This window comes from Battus philenor, unplaced genomic scaffold (genome assembly GCF_028537555.1).
Source record: "Battus philenor isolate CCGP_79_NKW_IND1 unplaced genomic scaffold, ilBatPhil1.0.hap1 SCAF_19, whole genome shotgun sequence".
Classification (NCBI taxonomy): Eukaryota; Metazoa; Arthropoda; class Insecta; order Lepidoptera; family Papilionidae; genus Battus; species Battus philenor.
Genome location: NW_027181681.1, coordinates 8,623,652 through 8,646,783, shown reverse-complemented (window position 1 = coordinate 8,646,783; position 23,132 = coordinate 8,623,652). Strand labels below are relative to the sequence as shown.

The window sequence follows — 23,132 nt, the reverse complement described above, 5'->3', positions numbered from 1 at the left end:
TTTATTTTACGTTTATATCAGTCAACTGACATATATCTTTCACTTACATTTTTTCATTGAAAAATTTGTACTAATATTATTAGGTTATTTTGTAACTTGAAATGTCAAATGGCATGGCAGTTAAGACTGACACAAGCTAATCATTGCATCTGTGTTGTTGTATTAAGGTTGTAGTAATTAAAGATAATTGAAATAAAGATTTGTTTTATTTATTAACAAAATACAAATGTAGTAGCAGTATTTAACAATAGATGTGTTAAATTAGAGAAGGTGGACATAAATTAGTTAACATTTGAAAAATTAATAACAAAACAAAAAACATAGATTGATTATAAGTTCCTGGGTGTCCATGAGATGTCGCTTCGCCTGGAAATCGGCTTTTCCGGAAATATTTTTTGACCACCGCCAGTGACCCGTTGGATGTGTGACAAGAGGTTTCATATTGCATAAAACCTGTGTTATATTTGCCAGCAAATTCCAGTAGTTTCGGTGCCACTAACTTCCGCAAAATTCTCAAATTCACAGCAGAATTAACGGTAACCTAACGGCGACGAGAATCTTTCAAAAAGTAGGGCCCTCAGCTTAGAAGAATAAAAAAGCTTCTCGTGTTTAGCTTTTAGTTCGGAATTTTTGCAGCTCTAATATCTACAATTCGAATTGTTTACATGTCCGTTTATGGTATAGTGATCGGAAAATAAGTTGTCAAAATAACAATCGATATAACATTGTTTCGGCATGCCACTACTATCTGGATGGATGGATGAATGGATTTCAAAATACGGAGTATTGATGTGTGGAATAAAGCTAATTCAGCCGAACCTTTGTGATACGTTCTCTTCGCTCCGACGTCTATGTACACTTTAGGGTAGACCCCGTCTATTCGAACTTCTTCACCATTTCTTTAATAAGCGTCTCGAAAGTAATGAGCGAGCTGTAGTTGTTTCACACAACACGCGCGTTGGGGCGAACCAGCGATAAATTTCAGAGAAACGTCCTGAAAGCAAGAGCCCTCCCCGCATGGCTTGCGAAATTTAAATTTTAACAAATTCCTCGCCCACCTTGTGTATATAGTATAAACAAGTATTCACATCTACGAGTTAGATTATATGTAGAAATTAAACGAAAAATGACTAAGGATAATATTTTATTATACTACAAAGTAATATTTTGATGAATATATGATAACACAGTTTTGTCCGAAATATACATTTTAATTTTATTTAATCGTTAAAAGAAAATTGATTATACTACTACATTGATCACACATACAATGGTTAATAATAATTAAAAATAATGGAAGCAAAATATATTTATAACTGAATACTTTAAAATTCAGCTAAAACGTGAGGAACTTATAACACTTTATCCAATGATTGATGATTGTCAGAAGCAATAGAAGCCAAACTAATGATTAATATGGATTTAAAAGTGATTTACCTATACAAAATATATTTTTCTTAGTCAATGAAGTTATTTAAGGTAGTATTGATGCTGCACAGACAGAGCTGGCTTACAATTAAATTGGATTCCACTAGATCCACAGCCAATACAATTTCTATATATGCATAAATCATACTTAAAACTTACACAGCAATGAACAAGCTTTATATGGCAATCAATATAAATAACAGACATAAATAAGAAATGAGATCAATACACTTCATTACTGTCGCTGCAATCACCGTCAGCTTTTCGTCTGTCTGACAGCGTTCTGTTAGCACCAACGCCAATGGATTCTAAAATCAATACAAAGACAGCGCCTGCCTGGTTTGTGACTTTAAAATTTGACAATTGATTTAATTTTATATTGTCAGTTTTTGTTTTACTCAAACTAAAGAAACCATTTAGAGAGCATAACCAAATATTTGGTAATAAAAATAAATATGACTACAAGATAAATCCATTGCATGTCCCACTTGACTGGCATGTGTGTCATCATTATATTATCTGAAAAACAAAAGAGACCCATGTTTTAGAAAAGGTTTTTGTGGAAAAAAAAAAAACGATAATTGAAAAAAAAAAGAATTGAATAGCTGTCTATTAACGACCAACACATTTATTAATGAAAAATCTTGTGGCACCACTGCATAGTAATGTATAATAAAACATTCCTCATTTATAAATTTATTTGCATTGCTTGTCGCAATGGTTCATAGTTTTTTTTTAAATAATCTTCACTTTTATATCCGGAAGAAACAACATACAAATATGAAATAAGAACTACCGGTAAGCATAGCATAGTACTCCATTCTTGCTAGGCAAAAATCAGGAAACCAATTATTTTTATTATTTGAGGTTTACAATCTAAAAATGCGGTTATTTATACATATAATAAAAATTAGTCTCCTTTCAGAGATATAGCAAAAGGCCTTAAGCTTTTTAATGGATTTGAAAACCTCTCCGTCCACTGGCGCAACAGGGCCATGTGGATTATTCCTGGGTGTTTTATTAGATATTTGCAATAATATGCATTGTTTTATTAGATATTTGCAATAATATGTTTCCGATTAAACTTATTTGTGGCTCGCGGATGACTCTCGTGGCTTCAGTGAGAGATGGCCCACCCGTGAGCTATATGGAAATGCTCGATTTTTGATATGGTATTCAAACTGCAAAGTTTGATTGAGTGTTATATGAAAAGTGAGTACATTTAGACGGCTTGACGATCGCTCATGAGTCCCTGCAGCTTGCGCGCGACGCCGGGCGCCGCGCAGCGCGGTCGCTTCACCACGTCGCCACCCTCTGCACTGCGTTTGATGCCACCCACTTCGCAAGACACCAGTGTGTTTATAGCGTGCAGATCCTGTTGTTTACGTAAATATGGTATAGTAATGTTTAAGAGCACCATTCAACTCATTTGTGTTTGATAACCCAAGGGCTTGGACTTGACTTTCCGGCATTTTTCTTAGCATAAATTGGTTAGAATGTAAGAGTTTACTAATGGAATATCAAACGGAACTTAAATCTCGACTATCTAGATTCCAGAACATGCAAGCGGTAATGCTTGACATTCTAAATGTTTTTGTTTATTTTTCCTGCAGATGTATTTTTTTAGTCTAATTTAACTCTATTGCATGTATGAAGGAAATATCTATTAAAGTATAATTGTACCCTGATTTCAATGTAAAGTATGTAAGATACTATGCAGTGTAGATAAGGCGTAAAGAATGACAGATTTTTCACAAAACTTTCTTGAATTTTGATTCTAAGGTGATTTTCTGAATGGAATTTGTGACAGATGTAGCATGGTTTAGACGTCGAATGTTTAAAAAAACTGTTCACAAGTTTAGTGACGGTTAGGTTGGCATTATCAAGTGAAATTTGACAGTATGTGGATTTATCTGCTTTTTATTCTATACGCCTTAGATAAAAATTGATGACATTAATTAATCAATCATATTTATTCTAAAATTTTGTGTTCTTAATGGTACATAAATTATTTAGATGCTATTTGTTCGTAAAATATTTGTTTCCTAGAATATTATTGAGCTAATTGACTCAATTTATGTCTCATCGGCGCATCCGGCCAATTGTAAAATTAAAACATTCACTTCCATAACTCAATATTTTTTCTTATGGATACTTAATCTTTGGTTATGAATTTACAACAATTACAATAAATTTCAAAGCCCTTAAGCCATAAAGCCTATAGTCAGAAATAACAATACCTTGGCAGGGCTGCGGCTAAATCTGTAAGTGAGGTGGTGGTTAGTGGGGGGCGGCGTCGTGAGTGGCTTTACGTAGAGCTGGTGGCGTTCGGACACGCGCTGCCCGGCAGGCGAGTACGCGGCGTCGCCTCTCCCAGCCGGCAAAGGCGAAAGGCTGCACTCCTGTAAAACCAACATAATACTCTGCTATAGTTAAAATTCTAAAACAGTTTTATATCTTCTTATCTTATTTTTACATCGCTACCTTTGTTTTGCTTATCCAACTACACAACAAAAATGCGTAATTTTGGTAGCAATATTAAGACACAGTTCATTAATTCAGACAAGGTCAGTCGTTCAACGGGCCATGGAAAGGGCTATGCTCGAGATTTCTCTGCAAAGTCGAATCAGAGATGTAGAGATCCATAGACGAACGAAAGTAACCAAAAGCTCTCTAAGTGAATTTGCAAGTTAAAGTAACATTAAGCAGGAAACTTAAAACATAGAACAGATAGCCGCGGGATCCCTAAGGTTCTGGAATTGAGACCACGGACTGGCAAGGGTAGCATAGGACATTCACCCAAAAAGTGACAGATGACCTTGTAAAAGTTGCCGGAAGAAACTAGATTTAGGGCGCTTTCGGAAATCTAGATATATAAAGAAGAGGCCAATGCCCACTAGTGAACATTCTATGGCTAAAATGGTGATAATCATAGCACTAACTCAATTTTGGAATTATATGTCATGCTGTTAATTTATTAGGAAGTGATTTTTATGGTGTTGTGGTTAACATACAGTTTATGAAATAAATAAAATTGCTTACATCTTTGTGTTTCCCAGTAAACCTTAGCGCAAATGTTTGCATACATTGCACATATACTTTGTTATAGAAATTGATTAAATCCCCTCTTTCAGGGGAATCTGAAAGGATAAATATGTATTAAAATTGTACAAAGTTTGGTAAAAAGATAATATTTATAACCAGCCCTTTCAACTAGTAACTTACTTTCTCCCATGCTTTGCTTAATTAAAACTGATCTATATACATGATTATCTGCAAGTGGCCGCTGTCTATAGCATTTCATGATGTCTGCAAATGTTCTCTCCACTTGATTGCTTGTACTATTTGATACCTGGAATATTTGTAATGGGTCAAATCCGAGGCCCCTAAATAAAATATTTCAAAGAATATATATAAACACAGTTATTGCCATAAGTAAAATACCAACTCTAGTACATAGAAATATATGTTAGGACCGAAGGAAAACGCAGTAATGTGTAACACAGCTTTGAATATGTTTGAAGTATCACTGACCTTACAAATAACATAAACAGCACACATGAGTATTTGGTCAAGGTGCCGGTCCTTCATGAGTTGAGTTTGGTGCATGACGGAATACTCCAAGCACGTCCAAATCTTTCGCTTTAGCTCTTCATCAGTCAGCCGCAGCCGCGTGCATAAGTCGATCATACGGACTACTGCAAGGCTGTAGAACTGAAATTAAATTAAAATGGTATAATTAAAAGAAAGGAATGCTGGAATAACACTAATCCTACATGTTTCTGATTAATATATTATATAGATATTGAACTATAATATTAGGTTCTCCTATGAAATTAATGTTTAGTGTACAAAAAGTTAGTGTTTTCTCTATTTTTACTAGTACACCTTTGCCAGTGCAGTGATAATATTTTATTGCCTTTCTTAAAGAAGTAAGGACTACGGGGGGATATAAACTTTTTATAGGCAACTGCTAAGAAATCATCCAAATTTTAGAAAAAGAAGTCAGTAGGCCAAAGGTCTGAAGACGATGGTGGATGATCTTTCAACCCTAGCTTTTGTAGCTTAGCCAATTCGTGTGAAACCTGACAAAAATTTCTAATTTATATTAAATAAAATTAGAAATACCTTCCGGAAGAAAAGTATTAAAGAATTATGTGCTTTCTTTGGCGTTGAATTGGGCGTCGTCTCGCCATTTGATGCGTTGTTCAGCGGGGCAGGCAATAGTGATGGCTCTTGTTTTATGGCAGCTGTGTTTTGTACTGGAAAATTAATAATGAATGAAAACATTAATGTCATACTACTGCTACATTATCTCAATCTTAGGAAAACTTTGATACAAAAAAAAACATAAATTGAGTTAGCGATATGTAATTATATTGTATTGGCACCACAATATAGTCTTCAAATAGAGCCTTGTATATATTTGGAGGATGACAGGGAAATTTCAACTTATACTTTATTTGCCAGAATCAATACACGTTTTTTTTTATTTTGATTGGCTTTTTATTAGATAAGGTTATTTGGCGTCTACAATTTTTTGGTGTCATGTAAACACGTCCTTAAATTTTCTTAAATTGAGATAAGTTTTCATACCGCTTCTTTTTTTTAATGTTGTGCAAGTAATGGTTTTTTTTTCTACCAATACCCAGATGACGAGGTTAAAAAAATCTTTCTCATTTGCATAGTTGTCCGGTAAGTCAACAAGCCACAGAATAATCATTAGGGGCACGCGTCATGGCGTACTAAAGAAATTAAACATACGAGCGAGGTAACTTGTTTGCACTATGCAAATACAAATCGATTGTATATTCACAAATAAATGTAGCATTTTAAATAAAGGCAAGTGCAAACTGAAATAGACATTGTCACATTTTCACTGATATTCAAAAAGTTTTGTCATAAAGATTCCGTGTTGAGTAATATATATGTAAAAGCTTTTAAATTTTTCACAATTCATTATCATGTTCAAGATCTTACTAACCCAGAAGTGACTGGCCAGGTTTGATGTTGTCCTTAAAGAGCTGTTTCTTAGCTTGATCAGCTATTGGCGCCAGGTAGCGGTCTATTACGGCTGAAAGAGACCATTGCATATAATTTAATTATACTAACTTCTTGACAGGGTTTTCTTAGTGTTATAGGGATTGAAATATAATTCAGAAATTAAACTAACTCAATAAACTCTAAATACTTTAATAAAGACAACATATAATACTATTTATTGTCTATGATGTTTATTTGAAAAACTTGATCACATAAATTATCTATTTTATCTTGTAAAAATTTGTTTGTGCAAGATAAGAACAAAAAAAGAATTAAATATTTGTGTATCATCACAAATCTCACGGTGTAAGCGGGACGGACATATGTAGCACAAAAAGCATGTGCATTGCTGATTTTCTATGGTCGCTGGACATGTTGCAAAAAAAACCTTATATAATATTTTAATAACTGAACTTAATTGCGTTAAAATAGTATAATACATTATGTGTGTTTATATATAGGTGCTAGAGTAACAATAATAATACTAAATTACAAACATTGTATCATTTGAAATATTTGTGTTTTCTCCACAATATAAAAATAATATAAAAAAGTCTAGTAGACTATTTAAACATGTTTTATAGTAAAGTTACATAGTTAATTCTTACCTATGTTTCGTCGAAAGAGCGGCGATTCCTGCACATATACTTCCGTAGAAGCAGGCACAGGGGTCTTGCTTAGTTGATCCCATAAAGGACTGTCTGAAGTCCATACAAGTGATTCTAATACTTCTTCTTCAACCTTCAATTAAAAATAAATTTGTTATAAAAATAATCATACTGGACTTTTTTTCATCTAGCTAATATAGAGCTATCTTAATCACTTCCGTAAGATATTGAGATGAACAGATGGTTGTAGTTGATGGCTAGATGTCTGTTGGGGGTTAGAATCCATAGAAGTAGGTTTACCCTAGAGATCCTGCACGGGACACCTGGATGGTGGTAACATTTTGGTGGTAGGGTAATGCCCTGGCTTGTAATCACCCACCGAACAAAGTCATATCATGGAGTGGTCTGTCCATGTTCCGTTATGATGTTGGATAGGTCGGAACAGTAGCTTTGTTTTGGTACGCTAGTCAGATATAATTTGTTGACAGAATTATCGAATGCTTTGGAGAGCAGTGGAATCCAAGGCACAGTTTTCTGCTCACCGACTGCTGATGGTTGGGGACACAAATAGTGTGTCGGCCACACAACAACAACAAAGGCTGCATAATCCCCTTCTGATCCTTATTAATAACTAGCTAAAATATGGAATAAACACGTCAGCGGATTAGGATTGGATGCATTTGTTCTTTGCGTCTTATCCCTGGCAGCCTGTTTGTTTTTCATCCAGTGATTGGCCAGCATTCGCAGAAACAGTGACGAGTGTAGTTTTTTTAAAGCAGTTGAATATTTTATTTCAATTGCCAACTTGCTAGAGTTCCATATTATATTACAAACATCTATTATCTTTTGGACTTCTGTTACTGTCCTCATCAAAGCTCCAGTGCAAAATTATAACATTTAAGCTTTTACTTACAGCATTAAGGTGTTTTATAACATCTCTGCTAAGTTTATCAACAAGAGCTTGAACAACAAGTTCTATAATTTTGTAGAAATGAAATGCACTCAATCCATATATCTGTAACACTCGGGGGAAACGTAATGAGTGTACACCATATGCATGCAAAACCACCTCTGTACAGCAAGCAAATACAGTTAGTTGATATGTTTCTTGTGATAATAAGATCTGAAAAAATAAGTTAAGTTATTACCTATAAATCTGTAAATAAAATTAAAATGAGATTTTCACTGTAAAAAAAGGAAATATTTGATACATCAATGAATAATAATTATCATCATTTCAACTGTAGGACATTCACTGCTGCTTATGGGTCTCCCTGATGGATTTCCAATAGGATCAGTTGGAAGTCTCCTTCAGTCTTATGACAACCTGTCCTAAGACTGTCCCACAAAGTCCTGTCTATCAATAACTATAATAAAAACTATATTTCTATTCATTGTTATTTTAGTTTATAATTTTATCACCTCAATAAGAAGTTAGTTAAAAATTCTATAAAGGTTATCCATATTATCTTTTGTAAGTTGATGTCAAATGTATAGATACTGGACCGTACATTTGTAAGGTTTAATAGTTAATTTCCCAAATGTTGAATGCTACATAATATTATACAATCATTGCTAGATCATGCAGAGGTACATAAAAATATTCACAAATAATCCATATCGTTATTTGTCATAATTTGTAGTGTTATGAGCGCATAGCATGCAATAATTGAGCGGATTTATTGGTATGTTGTAATTTATTAAAAAAAGTATTTACCTGTAAAGACACTTGTGGTTTCTTCCTGTGTTCCTCTCTGATAATGTGTTCAAATACTTTATAGTACAGACAAGAAACCATGTTGCAACGGAAGTTAATTGTCTCCTTGCTGCATTTACACTCCTGCAGACTGTGAGAAAATTGTTCCACCCAACCATTACAAGGTCTTATCACATTTGTATTAATTGTTTCTTCAGTGACACCACATTCACTGGAAAAAATATAAAATGTAGTTTTAAGAAATTAATTTAATTACGAGTTCAAAAACTATTAAAAAAAATTATTTAATATTGAAAACAAAACCTACGCGAAAAGTCGCATAAGAGGTGTTGATGGGTACGGCTTAGCATTACGCAAGTAAGTAGCCAGCCGTGCCAAGCTATTTGTTGCTTCTGAAACTGGCGTAAGCTCCTCTCTTCCTGCCAGGTAGCACCTTCCCGTCAGAGGTGTATCAGGGCATGCTCTTCCACTCTGTAATTAAAAAAATTACTCCCTTAACATAATCCTTATGCAAAATTAATCATTGCTCACTGAAACCACCTCACTACAACCAGCTAAAACACCCTGAAGATAAACAATCTAATACACTACAAGAATGTACATTTTGTGTATAACTTTCTTGTATAGTGCTGTCTATAAAGTTTCGAAGAATCATTTCCTTGTGCTACATTTTCAAGTTACAAACAAAAATTATGATTATTTTAATGACATATATTTCACATTTCAAATAGAATTTCAAGTCACTTACAGGTCCAAAACTTGCAATGACTTGTGTAATTTCATCACCAGAAACTTTTTTTGTCCCAATTTGCTCATTAGCATGTTCGCCTGTAATATAATATGTAAAAGTTTTTTACAAGATACAAGTAAAAACTTATTGATAAGATTTAATTTAACAAAAATCAACACTAAGAACCTTCTTTGGTGAGTAAATAAAATAATAATGGTTTTAAAGGAATAAATGAAGACATTTCACATTTGGTTTAATATAAAGAATGACAATGACAATTTACATAGGTTCAAACAGTTTAAAAAAAAAACAATTAAAACATTGAAAAAGTATACATACCTAAAAATATTCTTTCATCAAATTCACCAACACTGAGGACATATGTTTCATAAAGGTTATTCAAAGATTTCAGGTTAGCATCAAAATTTCCGACATCTAGAAGTCCCGTTAGATGATTAGGACTGCCTTTTAAAATCTAAATAGTAAGGATAATATGTTATTTAATAGTTAAATTGATTTTCACAGAGTTATGTAAGAATTTACTTTTCTATAATTATAGCAATAATATTAGATATTAAAATTAAAAAATACTGCTTAAAGGCTTTGTTTCATGTATTATAATTTTTTTTTTCGAAAATTCATTATAAAGGTATGCATTATCATAATAATTACTGTTAAGTGCTATTTTTTGAAGTTTAATGAATCAATAGCATCAGTTGCCTATAACTTATATATTTAAATATTTGTATTGATTGTATTTGTAACTAATTTCTTATTACGTGATTATATTTTGGTATTTACTAATTTAAATCAAAAATGTTACAAAATGTATTTACTAGTGATGAATTGTTACAAATAACTATGTATAGCCTATGCTATTACTCACCCCTTTTTCAAAAAAGGATTTTATTACAGGTCTCCAACTATACTCTTTCATTGTTGCAGCTTCAACTGCCAAACCTTCTTTAATTTCACACAATACCGATATAATGCAAGGAGCTTTCTTAGGTAATTCAAACTCATCATTTAACCAATTATGTGGCAGGCCTGAAATAATTAAAACCAATTATTCATGAATATTATTAATTTATTATTTCTTAAAATACATTTTCAAAGATACTGACAAATTTTAGAAAGATATCAGGAGATATTAAAAAATCAGCCTGTTAAAAGATTAACTGATACCTCTGAGGTAGCTTATGTTAGCCAGTTTTTATATTAATTTTACATTTGTGGTAGATTATTATAGTAAGGTGAGCTAAATGCATAGAGATTTACCTTTAAATGCAGGATTGATCAAATCAATGCGTCTAGCCATAAATGCATTGGCAAATACAAAGTCTAAACATGATAGTAGCACATGATACATATCCACAAGGTCATCTGCAGAATTGTGAAATTCTCCTTTAACACAAATATACAAACACCATGTAAATTCAAACAGAGCATTGGTTGTACAGGGCTGTAATCTGAAATAAACAATGATGACTTGATGGTAATTTGTAGTGAACATAATCTCTATATTTATAGATATACAATGATTATTTTTTTGTGTGTTATTGATAACATGTTTACTTACTTCTGTTTTTTACTCTTTGTGTTAGACTTCATAGGTTCATTAGTTAAACCAGAAAATATTTCTTGGAAAATTGGCTGGAATTTTCTAAAAAGAACTGTAGATACTGCAAACTTATGTTCTAGTCGTGTGATTCTATCTTTAAAGTCAGTGGACATTAATGCCATTTCCATCCAGTTTTTGATTTTGTTAAAAAATTGTATAAGACTGTCAATAAAAAAAGATGAGGTGATAATTAACAAAATAATATGTTTAATCATATGTTTAAAAAAATAATGAAATTTGGTACCAACCTTATATTACAGAGCCTAAGAAGACGCGTAAGACTAACACAATTGCCTTCAACAACCTTGCCTGATTGTACAGTCGGCGTAATGGATGTCCTACATGCTACATACAGTGCACAGGCCATCCAGTGTTGAATATCACCCTGTAAAACCCAAGTAAAATATTAAAAACAAAAGATCATCGTCAACAGTAATTGTAGAAAAGAGACCAAAATAAAAGCAACAATATGAAACCAGCATAATTAAGACGTAGTTTCATTTGTTTGCAATTTATTTTTCATACCTCTCTAGATAAAATAAAGAATTTATCAAAAATTTTAAGTATGCTTACATCTAAGGTGTAGTTGCGTTTAATTTCTAAAAATGATTCCTTTGATTTCTTTGCTGCTAGAGGGTCTACGTTTAACTTTGAACACAGATTGTCCAAAGCAGAAACCCAATTTTCTTCACTTTCTTCTTGTTTTGACATTGTTCTATAAATATATTTTAGCTGATATAAATTTGTAAAGGAAACATAAAATTCTAGATGTTAAATAAAACTTATCCCAAATTTGTCCTATTTTGACAGCTCATTGGCGGGAAGAATAAGATGTGTACTCTCTCCTCCCACACGCGCTCAGCCATTTGTCAAAGTCAAAAATTATAATTAGTGTTTTATGGTTACTAAATACCTAAATCAATTGAAGTAATCTTTTAAATTTCTTACAAGGAACTGGTCGTGACTTTAACGAAACATGGCTCTTCTGTATTTATATTAATGTAATTTTCTTTGAATTTATTTTGTGCCGAAAGACTCGTACCTTTTGCAACCACTACTATGAAAAATCAAATATCATATGATAGCAATGTCAGATTGTTTGTTGTTTTTATACTTGTCGTTGTGACAGACAACCTCTCATTATTTTGAATGTTTTTACTAAAAGCTGAAAATGTTTCGGCGTTTTTATCACGTGTCCATAGCATTACACAGTCTAAAAAAACAAGGAATTAAACTAACAAAAATGATCAATCCCAAAAATAAAAAGTAACGATTTTAGTTCCTAATATGATGTTTATTACATAGTCATTTTATTTCTCATCTTTTAATTATTTTAGGCAGTGGTACGCGCCTGAAAGTCAAAGTATAATGCCCAGCGTTAAAAGTTTGACTAAAACAAAGTTTGAACCAGGAAAGCGAGGAATGAGAAGAGTGGCAGTTTTGAACAAAACTTTTATGAAATACATAACCGATATTATGTCTACTGGTACAGTAGCAATGAATCTTGTTGGCAAGGGCATAGAAATTTCAAAGGTAATAAAGTGAAAGTCTAGTTGTATTTGAAAAGCAAATTATAGTTTTCTTTCTCCTTTATGAGGATTATTCTTTCAGGCTTTTCACCTTACAGGAAAATATTTTAAATCTTTCAGGATATTTGTTTTAGTTTACATAAATACCTTTGTAGATTTTAAATTATTCCTAATTTGTACAATTTGTTTTTATATGTTTCTCTATTAAAATATTAATTTGTCCTTACTAATTTTGATATGAAAGTTAACATTATAAAATGATTTTAGGTGAAGGTAACTCCAGATTTTCTAACGGTTAACGTATTTTGGGTGTGTAAGGGTAATTCAACAGACATTGAAACTGAACGCCTTCTTAACTCAATTGCTGGACCATTACGACATGAGCTATCTACTCTCAGAGTTATGGGAGAAGTTCCTTATATTGTTTTTGTTAAAGGTCAGTATAAGGAGATTTCTGTCATCATTTTTTAGAGGGAAGAATAACAGATGGTTGTAGATTTTAGTTTATTTTGAACTGCAATATTATTTGTTCATAATATGATTTGTCTCCATGTTTTACCAGACAAACAAGAGGCACACATAATCAATCTAGATCACAGGTTAGCTGAAGCAGATTATGGAGAGGATTATACTCCTACTGAAATTGGACATTTAATGAAGAGTGAATTTACTTTAGACACAAAGCTATCACCTGAAATGAAGGTAAATTTGTTTAACTTGATTTATGTTTGGTTTCTGTAGGTTTGGGTACCAATTATCAACAAGACATATCCCATTCCCCTGTATAATGTGTTTATCACAGATTTAAGCTCTGCATGGATAAATAAAGTAAACTTAAATTTATATTTAGTAACAATACCTACAAAATTAAAAACAAAACACGAAATACATCAGTAACAACACACAATCAGTGACATGCTTTTTCCCTAACATTGAAAATGTCTTCCCTTGCCGCTTTTACAGCTGGGTGCTTTTTGTGTTTTCTCATTGTTGAGATAAATGTAAGTAACCATGTTTATTTCCATATGCCAATAAAATATGCATATAGACATAAATTAAATATAATACAGAATAATACACCTAATTAGTAAATTATTATTGTTGTAATAATGAATAAAGTTCAATTACCTCCTGCATCAGAATAAGAGCTCCAATGTGCAATATGTTCTAAAATCTGGGTATTGGTAATTATTTTAGACTTCACAAACTTATATTTTTTTAAAATAAAATCATTTTAAAAAATGTATTCATATATTCCTATCATTGACTTATTTTTTTTTTATAATATTTGTTAACTGTTTGTTGTATGTATTTTTCATAAATTGAGAAATTTAGATAGTACATGAATAAAACAGTTACAGTTAATTCATAAGTGAAGCTTATTATACACTGGGGGATTGTTTTTTTTATTTTTGTTGATTTTATTTGTTAGCAAAGCTCTTTTTTCGGTTTCTACAACTACTTCCAATCTTGTAAAAAATCATTACTCTGAAACTCTATCTACTCTAGCAGGGACAGATAAAACACAATAATTAATTTAATTTGTAGTATTCAGAATTTTGCAAACACTCACTTTGCTATAATTACGTTAATTATTACTTCAAAAACCATTGCTTTTTGGATATGATGTACCATATATTAATTGAGAGGAAATGAGCTCATTCACCCATTTAAATCTTTTGCACCTATAATCAACCACCATGTTTATTAAACTAGGATCACATTCTGATGTTAATGGCAAATAGCGAGGGAATTTTTTTTATTTTCAATTTCCTTCCTTTTATTTTCAATTTCCAATAAATATTAAATAACGTTTTTAAAACATATCTTAAAATGAGTGTTATGCAATATGTATTAATTATTTATTATTAAATATAATTTATTTTTTATAAAACGAAACTAAAAAGTGACCTCAAGTTCTATTAGCAATTTTTTTTTTAATCTTTATGTATACAGTATATATACATGTTAATAAAAAGAATTTTTCTTTTATGTAAAAAACACTTGTTGTAAAACATGTCTGCCTAACGTCTATGCACGTGCCAGCCCATTCAATACGAGGCGAAAAAGTATCGATTTAGCTTACTAGATTATTTAAAAAAATATGTAATAAAAATTTATCTTTATAATTTTTATCATAATTTTTTTTTGTTTTGTTTGTGAATAGTACAACAGCCTTTCGCTCTTCTATTATTAAAATAAAAGTAAGAGTTTTTCAGAAACATAACATTGAACCCAGTTTTCGCTTACATAAAATTGATTCATCTTTTTTGAGACAAGGTATACCTTATCCTTCCATGATGCCTGGGGTAATTTTACATTCGGAAAAAAATACAAAGCTATTTTTGGAACGATTGATCAATAAAGCATATTATTTTTTAATCATTATATATGTAAGAGATTATTATCATTTGGATTTGCACGCGATTAAAATCATAAAATTAACTTTAAAAGAGAACTACGATCTTATCTTCTGGATAGAATCGTCATTCCTAACCCGGCAGTAGTATACGGATAAAAATAAGGGGGCCAATAATACTATGTATAAATATATATTTAAACAGGACTTTATAATATAATGTACATTGATGTTGATTTAGTTTTTAGCAAAGCCAATTCGAAAGCATACATATATATTTCACTGTTATTGTTTCAAAAGATTGTCGATCTGGATACGGCAAAAAGTAGTATGCAATTGGTTGATTAAAAAACGTCAAAATATTTATGTAAATTTCAGGTAGGTTTATTTACCTAATGTCATGTAATTTTCCCTTACTCCTTTATTTTCACAAACTATAAAAAACTACGTCACCATTCAACAAAACATATTATATACAAGAATATTTAAAGTTATTTCTTATCGAGTTGCATAATTCGAGAGTCGTTTTATGTATTGTATAATTTTATGGAAGTATTTATCGTTAACCATCCATCTATGGGACAGCCCATGTCCTACAGTCGGTGTACAAGGACATTGTAATTTATCATTAACAACTTTTATTAAGTTTAAAAAAGTTAAAAGCATTCAGGCTTTGAAGTATTTTATGCGTAATAATACATGCAGAGAGAGAGAGAAAGAGAGAGTATTTTAATAAAGCCAAGGAATATATCGTTGATGGTATATAGTGTAGAAGTATACATCCATACGCTCGCTGTCTACTTCGTCGCGCCGCTGTATCGATCGCACTCGCAGCTTCGTAGGTACTGTACGCGTATTATGTTCATACTTAGTATAGCTCCCGGTCCCTAACGTCGCCATAGCGTATCGACGCCAGTCTCGAACAAGGAACATCCATTTACTTTCTACCTAAGCTTAGCAAAGCCACGTAGATATTTGCTGCTCTAATCTGTTAAGGAATAAACTACGATTATGTATGTAATTACAAATAGTATGATGAACAATCATGTTGTTGCATTTCTAAATTATTTTAATAGGTAATAATCTATTTAAAACCAGATTTTATTTCGGTTTTAATTTTTTTTTTAATAATGAATTCTTCATTCGTGGACCTTGAACCTTCTATTATCAAGATGAGATATAAATAAAATATAATTGTTATGAGTTGGTATGCCTACGCTTATATCACGTCAATATAATAAGGAGTATGAATATGTTAAAGTCGTCATGTATGGGTCATAATGAAATGGAATATAATATACCAACTTATATGCGTTTCGCACGCTCTGTCAGAAAGTCAAGTCACTGTAATGAGGTATATTTCGCTGTAGCCTTAATATCCTTGTTATTTATTGATAACGGATACGGGCGCCTGAGGGCTACTTAAGTCAATGATAATTAAGTGAAATGAGCGTTCTATTGTCGCCTAATTTATGGTAATCGTTTATCTTTTTATCCGACCACGAATAATCATTTATTTTACAAATTGAAACATACCGACCACTGTTAACAAATATCTATGAAAATCCTTGCAGTAAATCTGGTATTATTAAAACTTAGTCAATATTATTTAAGATACACGTAAATTGGTTATAGGTGTAAAAGCTTAAAAAAGGGTGAATGTATTTTACATTTACAGTCATTCATCCAAAAATATATTGTTTTTGAAAGAATAAATAACATAATGAAAAATAGTAAAAAAAAACATTGTTAAAATTCGGAATACTGTATAATAAAATTAATTATTGTTTATTTTCTGTTCATGCAGACTTAGTTATGCCAAAAGTTATTAACCTTTCGCATTTCAATAGAAAAAAATAAATAATGTAACATACATCAGAGTGATCACTTTATACGTGATAGTTGGAAATGGGCGTAAAACTTATAGACCTTTTAACTGATAATTGTGCTATACATTCTACCCCTTTAAAGCTTTAACTTCTATACCCATAACCATGTATCTTAAATAATATTAACTATGTTTTAATAATATAGTGTATATCTAGTAGTAGTATATTATTGCAAAATTATAAAAATATATAGAATCAGCCCACCATCCCGTGTAGTAAAAAAATGAGAAGTTATAGTAAAGATCTTCATGTTCTAATGGTTTTTTAGTGCATTAAAGTTATCGAATCTGTCTTTTTCTTCATAGAAAACTTCTTGATGTGATCGAAACTATTCAGTTACCACCTTTTACACCAATTGGTTATATTTTTTTTATAAAAAAATTCTTATAGATTGATATCTAAAGTTTAAATATGTGATACTGTAGTGATCGAAAGAATTTACTACACATTGCAGATATTAAAAATAAAGAGGTTTTCAGCGTAGCTTAGTCAGTTCGGGTAAATATTGTTAAACACAAAATATAACTATATTTTACAATATACTAACAAAAGAAAGTCTGTATTTTTTGTCTTGCAGTGTTGAAATATATTATCAATTTAAACATGTTAAAATTTGTTTAAACTTTTATCAATATATCAAATTAAATAAGACAATTTATGTATTATTGCATTGTAAGTCTACATATTATTGTTTTGTTTTAAACACTAAGAGCAGGAGTAAAATATTAATTTATAAATTTATTATTACATTTCGATTCAAGGCAAATTACTAGTGTTATCAAGTCAATTTATGCACAATAATTGTCAACTTTGTTTCATATCTATTTATATATTTTAATGTGATAATCGATGTATATTGTTATTGTATACACATATAAACAAGTAGTTATCTTAACGGCAAATTCCATATCGGTGGTTAACTTTTCTAAAGGGCCGCCTCTTAAGAGTAGAAACGCCCAGACAAGAAGGCCGCCAGAAAGAAGAAACCTAAGAAAGATGGAACTGGAACACCGAGAGCTACAGATGCAGCCATAACAACGGCAAAAGCTACTCAACTAGGATTGCTCCCCCCCCCCCCCATACCACCTAGAGATACAAAGAAACAGAGTACACGAGACAGACGCTCCACATAACATTCGAGCGGGCAGAACAAGTAGTGGGAGAAATTTAAATAATCACGCGGAAGCTGAGGTTTCTCTGTGACCAACGAAGCTGTAACAGCTACACATTGCTAACAGCACCGACATCTAACAGAAATTAAAGTTAGCGTAAATTACATTCGACAAGAGAATTAGTATCTTAATTAAGCAGTAAAAAGTTGTAGAGTATGTTAAACTGATGCAACATTTATATATTGGTATTGTGTTAAATTATGTTTTCGCTCCTATTTAACTGGGGGGTCGTCAATCATAGGTAAAGACATTTACTAACTGAGTACCTACTTAGGCACAGAGGTAAAAAGGTTTTTATTTTATTCATTGTACATTTTTTTACAATATGAATGTGATGATGATGTTTAAAAACCTTTAGGTCTGAATTAGTTGTTACTGGCATGGACCTGCGACAATTTAAACGGTAACTAATAACCCGGTCCGAAAATTTATTTACCGGCTTATTGACATATATACCATATTATACCATATTAACATATATATGATTGCTACATGACTGCAACTTAAACATTGTCTCCCCAGTAAATAATATTTTCGGCAGCTTTTTGCTTTATGGGTTGCAGAACTGTTTTACACACACACATATTGATATATAAAGATTACAAACACATATATATATATATAGAATTTTTCTATTTTTTCTTTACTGCTATGATTGCCTTTTTCTATCACAAACAGAGGAGGCATCATAGTACGTATTGATAGTCCGATACATTCGCCTATATATAATAATACCAAGTAGATGGAGCATTTTAAAAATTACATTCGAATGAAATGTAATTCTATTACAATAATTCAGTTCCCTCTGTATTTTAATATGACAAAACTGACTAAAATGACAAAACACGTAAAATATTCAAAAAAAGAACTTCAAATTCCAAACTGAAATGTAAAATATTTTTTTAATGTTTCACTATTTATGACCAGGCTAAGTATAGCTATGTACAGTATACTGAACAGCGTTTTACGTAGCAGACGTATTACATCGTTTCACCTTCGATATACTGCGTATGTTATTCATTGTGCGCATTTCAAAAATTGATTCTACTACGACACTCCGATATAAATTCACTGCGTAGTTGTTATTGTCAGTGCTTTCTTTGATAATAAACTATCACTTAAAGTTAAATAAGCAATCGTAACCTTTTTAGTTGCACTGGCTAATTATTATTATTATTGTTAGTACGCCACAAAAAAATTAAATAGAAAATTGAATATCTAACCCCGAGGAAATTGTTTTGTGTCATTTAAAAAGTAATATTTATCTTTTTAATTCTAGGTAAACTTAAGGACAAATTTCATTTACCGTGAACACAAGAATAGCTTTTGTTCTTTAATAATGCGGTGCTAGGGTTTTATTTTCTGCTAAAACCTCTATGAGTACTATGAATATGTTTTTAAATTTATTATTACTAACACTTAATTCCTTCACATTGTGACATTGCAAAAGTGAACCATTACGTCAATTCATTATGTATTTTTGCGTCCTTATCGTCCGTTTAAGGACAATTACAGACGGTACATATTATATGTATGATTATTTGTAAGGTTGATAAGGAAATCATTATAGCGTATTAAACTAACACACGTATTGCAAATTATTCGTGATTCATTCGGAAACTCTATTTATAACCTTACTATGTAAAGGTGATATAATCATATCTCATAATTCAAATGTGCTAAACTGGAATCAACTGAAATTTTATCAACTAGCGAAATTGACCAAAGAACCTTGAATTCTATAGGTTTAGATATAAAAGGTGATTGGTTAGATGTGTAAAAGCTCCTTTCATTTACTATATGGTAGACGCTATCCAAAAATAAATGAAATGGCTTCAGGAATAATTCACAATGATATCATAATTTAGTAAATAAAGCGTTTTAGAAATTGGGATTATTACGTTTTAAAATTAATTTATTAATTATATTTATTATTGGTCCCTGCAGAATGTAAACTGCCAGAAGTTATTGGCCCGTCGCATTCCAATAGAACAAAAAATCAATGTAGCATATTTCGGGGGCTATTAACACTTAATTACGGGTTACTGGAAATAGGTGTGAAAGCTTTAAATCTTTTACTGACAAACGAGCACACCCGTAACCAATCACCTGTATAAGCATTGAACTGTTGTACTATAATTTTTCAACACACGTATCTCTGTCGCAATTATCTCGGTTAAATAATAAGAAGAAATATGAAACGTAATTACTCGGTCTTTTGAGAACGTTCCATATTTCGTGTACATATCATCATTCTAGAAAGATAAAGCATGTAGTCATGCATTGTTCCAAGATTTTTGCAATAACAGGTTTACCTGGTAAAAATAATGTTCACTTGCCAATAAAAGCTTCGTTAATCAGATTATTTAAAAATAAAAAGGATTGTCTGGATTTGAGTTCCTTGATTCTTTTTTAAATTACTGATTTTTAGCAGCGTTATTGTATACAGAACATTGATTTGTTGTTAATTTCAAAATCGACAGTCATATTTATGTTATTACTAAATTGACGAGAGCTGATGGCAGCCAGTTTTATTTTTATTCATAATGGTTTGTAAAAAATATGATGTATTACTATGGATAGTAGATTATTCTGTAATTGAAAACACCATGTAACGAGATAATGAAAAATTTAACATAAGGTGTTGCGCGGTAAAAATGGATGGATGGATGTTACTTGCACAGCATGGAAGGGGTTAAATAACTTTTGCTTTTAAGCATACAAAAAATAAAACATCTACTATGTATCTTTAATCGCAAATGAAACAGTGTACAAAAACTCCGACTATCATCGCCCATGACTCAGTATTGAGTCACCGCAACTATGTGGATAATTAGTGAACGAAAAGTAAATGCAGTAAAGAACAAAATGATAGTAGCAGTTATTCAGGTTTTATTAGGGCATAAATTCGAAAAAAAGGGGCTTACCATGACACCTTTTGTCGCTATACATACATGTATTATTGATTACTTTATAATGGATAATTGTCACGAGTCAATTTTAGCGAAATGTATGAAAGGACATTGTATGGAATGAAATATCTTGTATAAAAACTGTATGGTGTAGATCCTGTACAGTTTGCATGATAAATTTGTTTTTTTAAAATACCACGTTATCGAAGTTTGTCGTAACTTAATTCATTTAAAGCATGTGAACAAAGACCGCAGGTGACACATTGTTCAGGACATTGATACAAAATATTGACTTAATAAAAATAATGATTACAGATAGCTTTTTCTTTTTTTGCTTTAAGTTGAACGATACTTTATAGGGAAGTTCAATCTAATTTTAGTTTCTATCAAATTGGTTTCTTCGGACATTCCTCTCATGATATACACATGTCACTTAATCCTATGTCGATTATGATGTGAATAAATAAATAAATGATATTCCAGGCAAAAATAGCGCAGCTGGAAGATGACCTGCCCATTTTCGAGGACCCAATACCGGAAATGACGCACAACGTTTATGGTTTGGATCACGCATTAATCATGAATAGGCTTCTTGCTGCGAGAACCAGAAATAAAGACGCCTGGAGTAGGCTTACGGAGAACTCACCAGTAATATCGTACAGAGCTCCTCAGTCTAAAGTATCTGAAGTGAACACTGATAAACAAAAACGACAACTGGCAGAATTTATACACAAAAGACAAGTAAGTTATCAAATTGATAAAATTTTATGAGTGCATTAAATCCTTGCACTTTCCGTGCACTTTAATGTGAGTATAAACATATGTATAAAGTTTCGGTACATATCTTAGAACTTCATTCTTTTTAGTTTGAAATCTAAAATTGAAAGTATATTATAAAATAAAATTTATTATAGCAATCAACAGTTCTAAATTGACCGCAATATGGTTGATATTATAAATTTATACGTCAATAATAATAAAATTTAATTTAAGAAGAGCAACTGTGCAGTTTCTGGCCGGCTGTTCTCAGCATAGAGACGACATTTAGAGACGGTGGTAGCTTACAGCTAAATGCCTACTTAAATAAAAATGATCTACTTAAATAAATTTGAATTAAAATAATTTCACTTCAACATTATTATTCTACCTGTAATAATATTTATTCATTGGTTTTTGCTATTTTTTTTATAAATTGTTTTACATTTTAAGTTAATTCCTAGAAAAATGTAATACGAAAGCGCATATTTTTTTTTAGTTAAAAGGATATTTATACGACGATGTATAAACTACAATTGTTTTACGAAGGGCTGTTCTTTTGTTTGCATCAAAAGCTCATAGCTAAACCTTTCCACGAAATTGCTAATTTCGTTTCTTGCTTTGTAAAAACCGTAATTAAGCACAATGGAAGGATTATAGTAAAATATATCTATAGTCGTCTGCACATTCATCGTTTTTGTAGAATTTCTTTTATATTGTTTATCTACTATGCTTTTAAACTACTTAAATGTATTATGTTAGCGACTGTAAAATTTTAGGAATGTTCTTTTCAATATTTTTGTTAAATAAAACGTGATTGTGGTGGACATTGCACCATGTTCGTACCAAGCATTTTTATACATTCACCTTTAAACTATAAGTGAAAGTCTTAAATGGCATGGAAACCAGTTTCAATTTAAATTAAAGATATTTGGGCATTTTAGTCATCCGCGTAGCGTTGTATGTTGCGTTAATTTCACGCTGAACATTGCCTGATTCGAATTTGGTTATCCCGCATAAATCTTTAAGATGTTCCTTTAATTCTCCGATATGGAAATTGTATCGCGATGGATTAGTCATAGTTACAGAATTATTTTATTCTTTGTAAAAAGATTACTGTAATCGATTTTTTATATCTCAGATTATGGAAAATAAACTACGAAAGCAGAAACGAGATTTAAGACAATTTGTCGAAGAAGCTACCGATATAAAAGATACGTATGAAGAGGAAGACCAATATGGCGATGATTATTACGAAGAACTCGAGGACTTCTTTTTTGATGAAACTGGTTATGAAAATATAGAAAAACCCAAGTTTTAGTAGTATTATTAAGAATTAAACATTTCATGTGAATAAAAGCCTATATA

General features: G+C 31.4%; 2 protein-coding genes across 3 annotated transcripts; one reads left to right on the top strand and one right to left on the bottom strand.

The window, feature by feature from the left end:
• Positions 1-1,193: 1,193 nt before the first annotated feature.
• On the bottom strand, positions 1,194-21,708 carry LOC137921446 (retinoblastoma-like protein 1). 2 transcript variants are annotated; one of them, XM_068764211.1, is made up of 20 exons: positions 21,655-21,708; positions 11,721-11,862; positions 11,396-11,532; positions 11,106-11,309; positions 10,805-10,995; positions 10,413-10,573; positions 9,866-10,001; positions 9,545-9,624; positions 9,104-9,267; positions 8,797-9,007; positions 7,993-8,202; positions 7,080-7,212; positions 6,413-6,502; positions 5,557-5,690; positions 4,963-5,142; positions 4,654-4,780; positions 4,471-4,568; positions 3,669-3,830; positions 2,649-2,803; positions 1,194-1,947 (listed from the first exon to the last, which is right to left on the bottom strand). In XM_068764211.1, the coding sequence occupies exons 2-19, from the start codon at positions 11,856-11,858 to the stop codon at positions 2,651-2,653; spliced, it is 2,709 nt and encodes a 902-aa protein (XP_068620312.1). In that variant the 5' UTR covers positions 11,859-11,862; positions 21,655-21,708; the 3' UTR covers positions 1,194-1,947; positions 2,649-2,650. The 2 variants fall into 2 exon arrangements, with proteins under 2 accessions (XP_068620312.1, XP_068620311.1); XM_068764210.1 differs by lacking the exon at positions 21,655-21,708 and having other exon boundaries at positions 11,721-11,966.
• On the top strand, positions 12,267-23,120 carry LOC137921447 (putative ribosome-binding factor A, mitochondrial). Its single transcript, XM_068764212.1, has 6 exons — positions 12,267-12,413; positions 12,485-12,680; positions 12,944-13,112; positions 13,239-13,378; positions 21,492-21,749; positions 22,906-23,120. Exons 1-6 carry the CDS (start codon positions 12,319-12,321, stop codon positions 23,083-23,085), a joined length of 1,038 nt encoding a protein of 345 aa, XP_068620313.1. The 5' UTR covers positions 12,267-12,318; the 3' UTR covers positions 23,086-23,120.
• Positions 23,121-23,132: the final 12 nt, after the last annotated feature.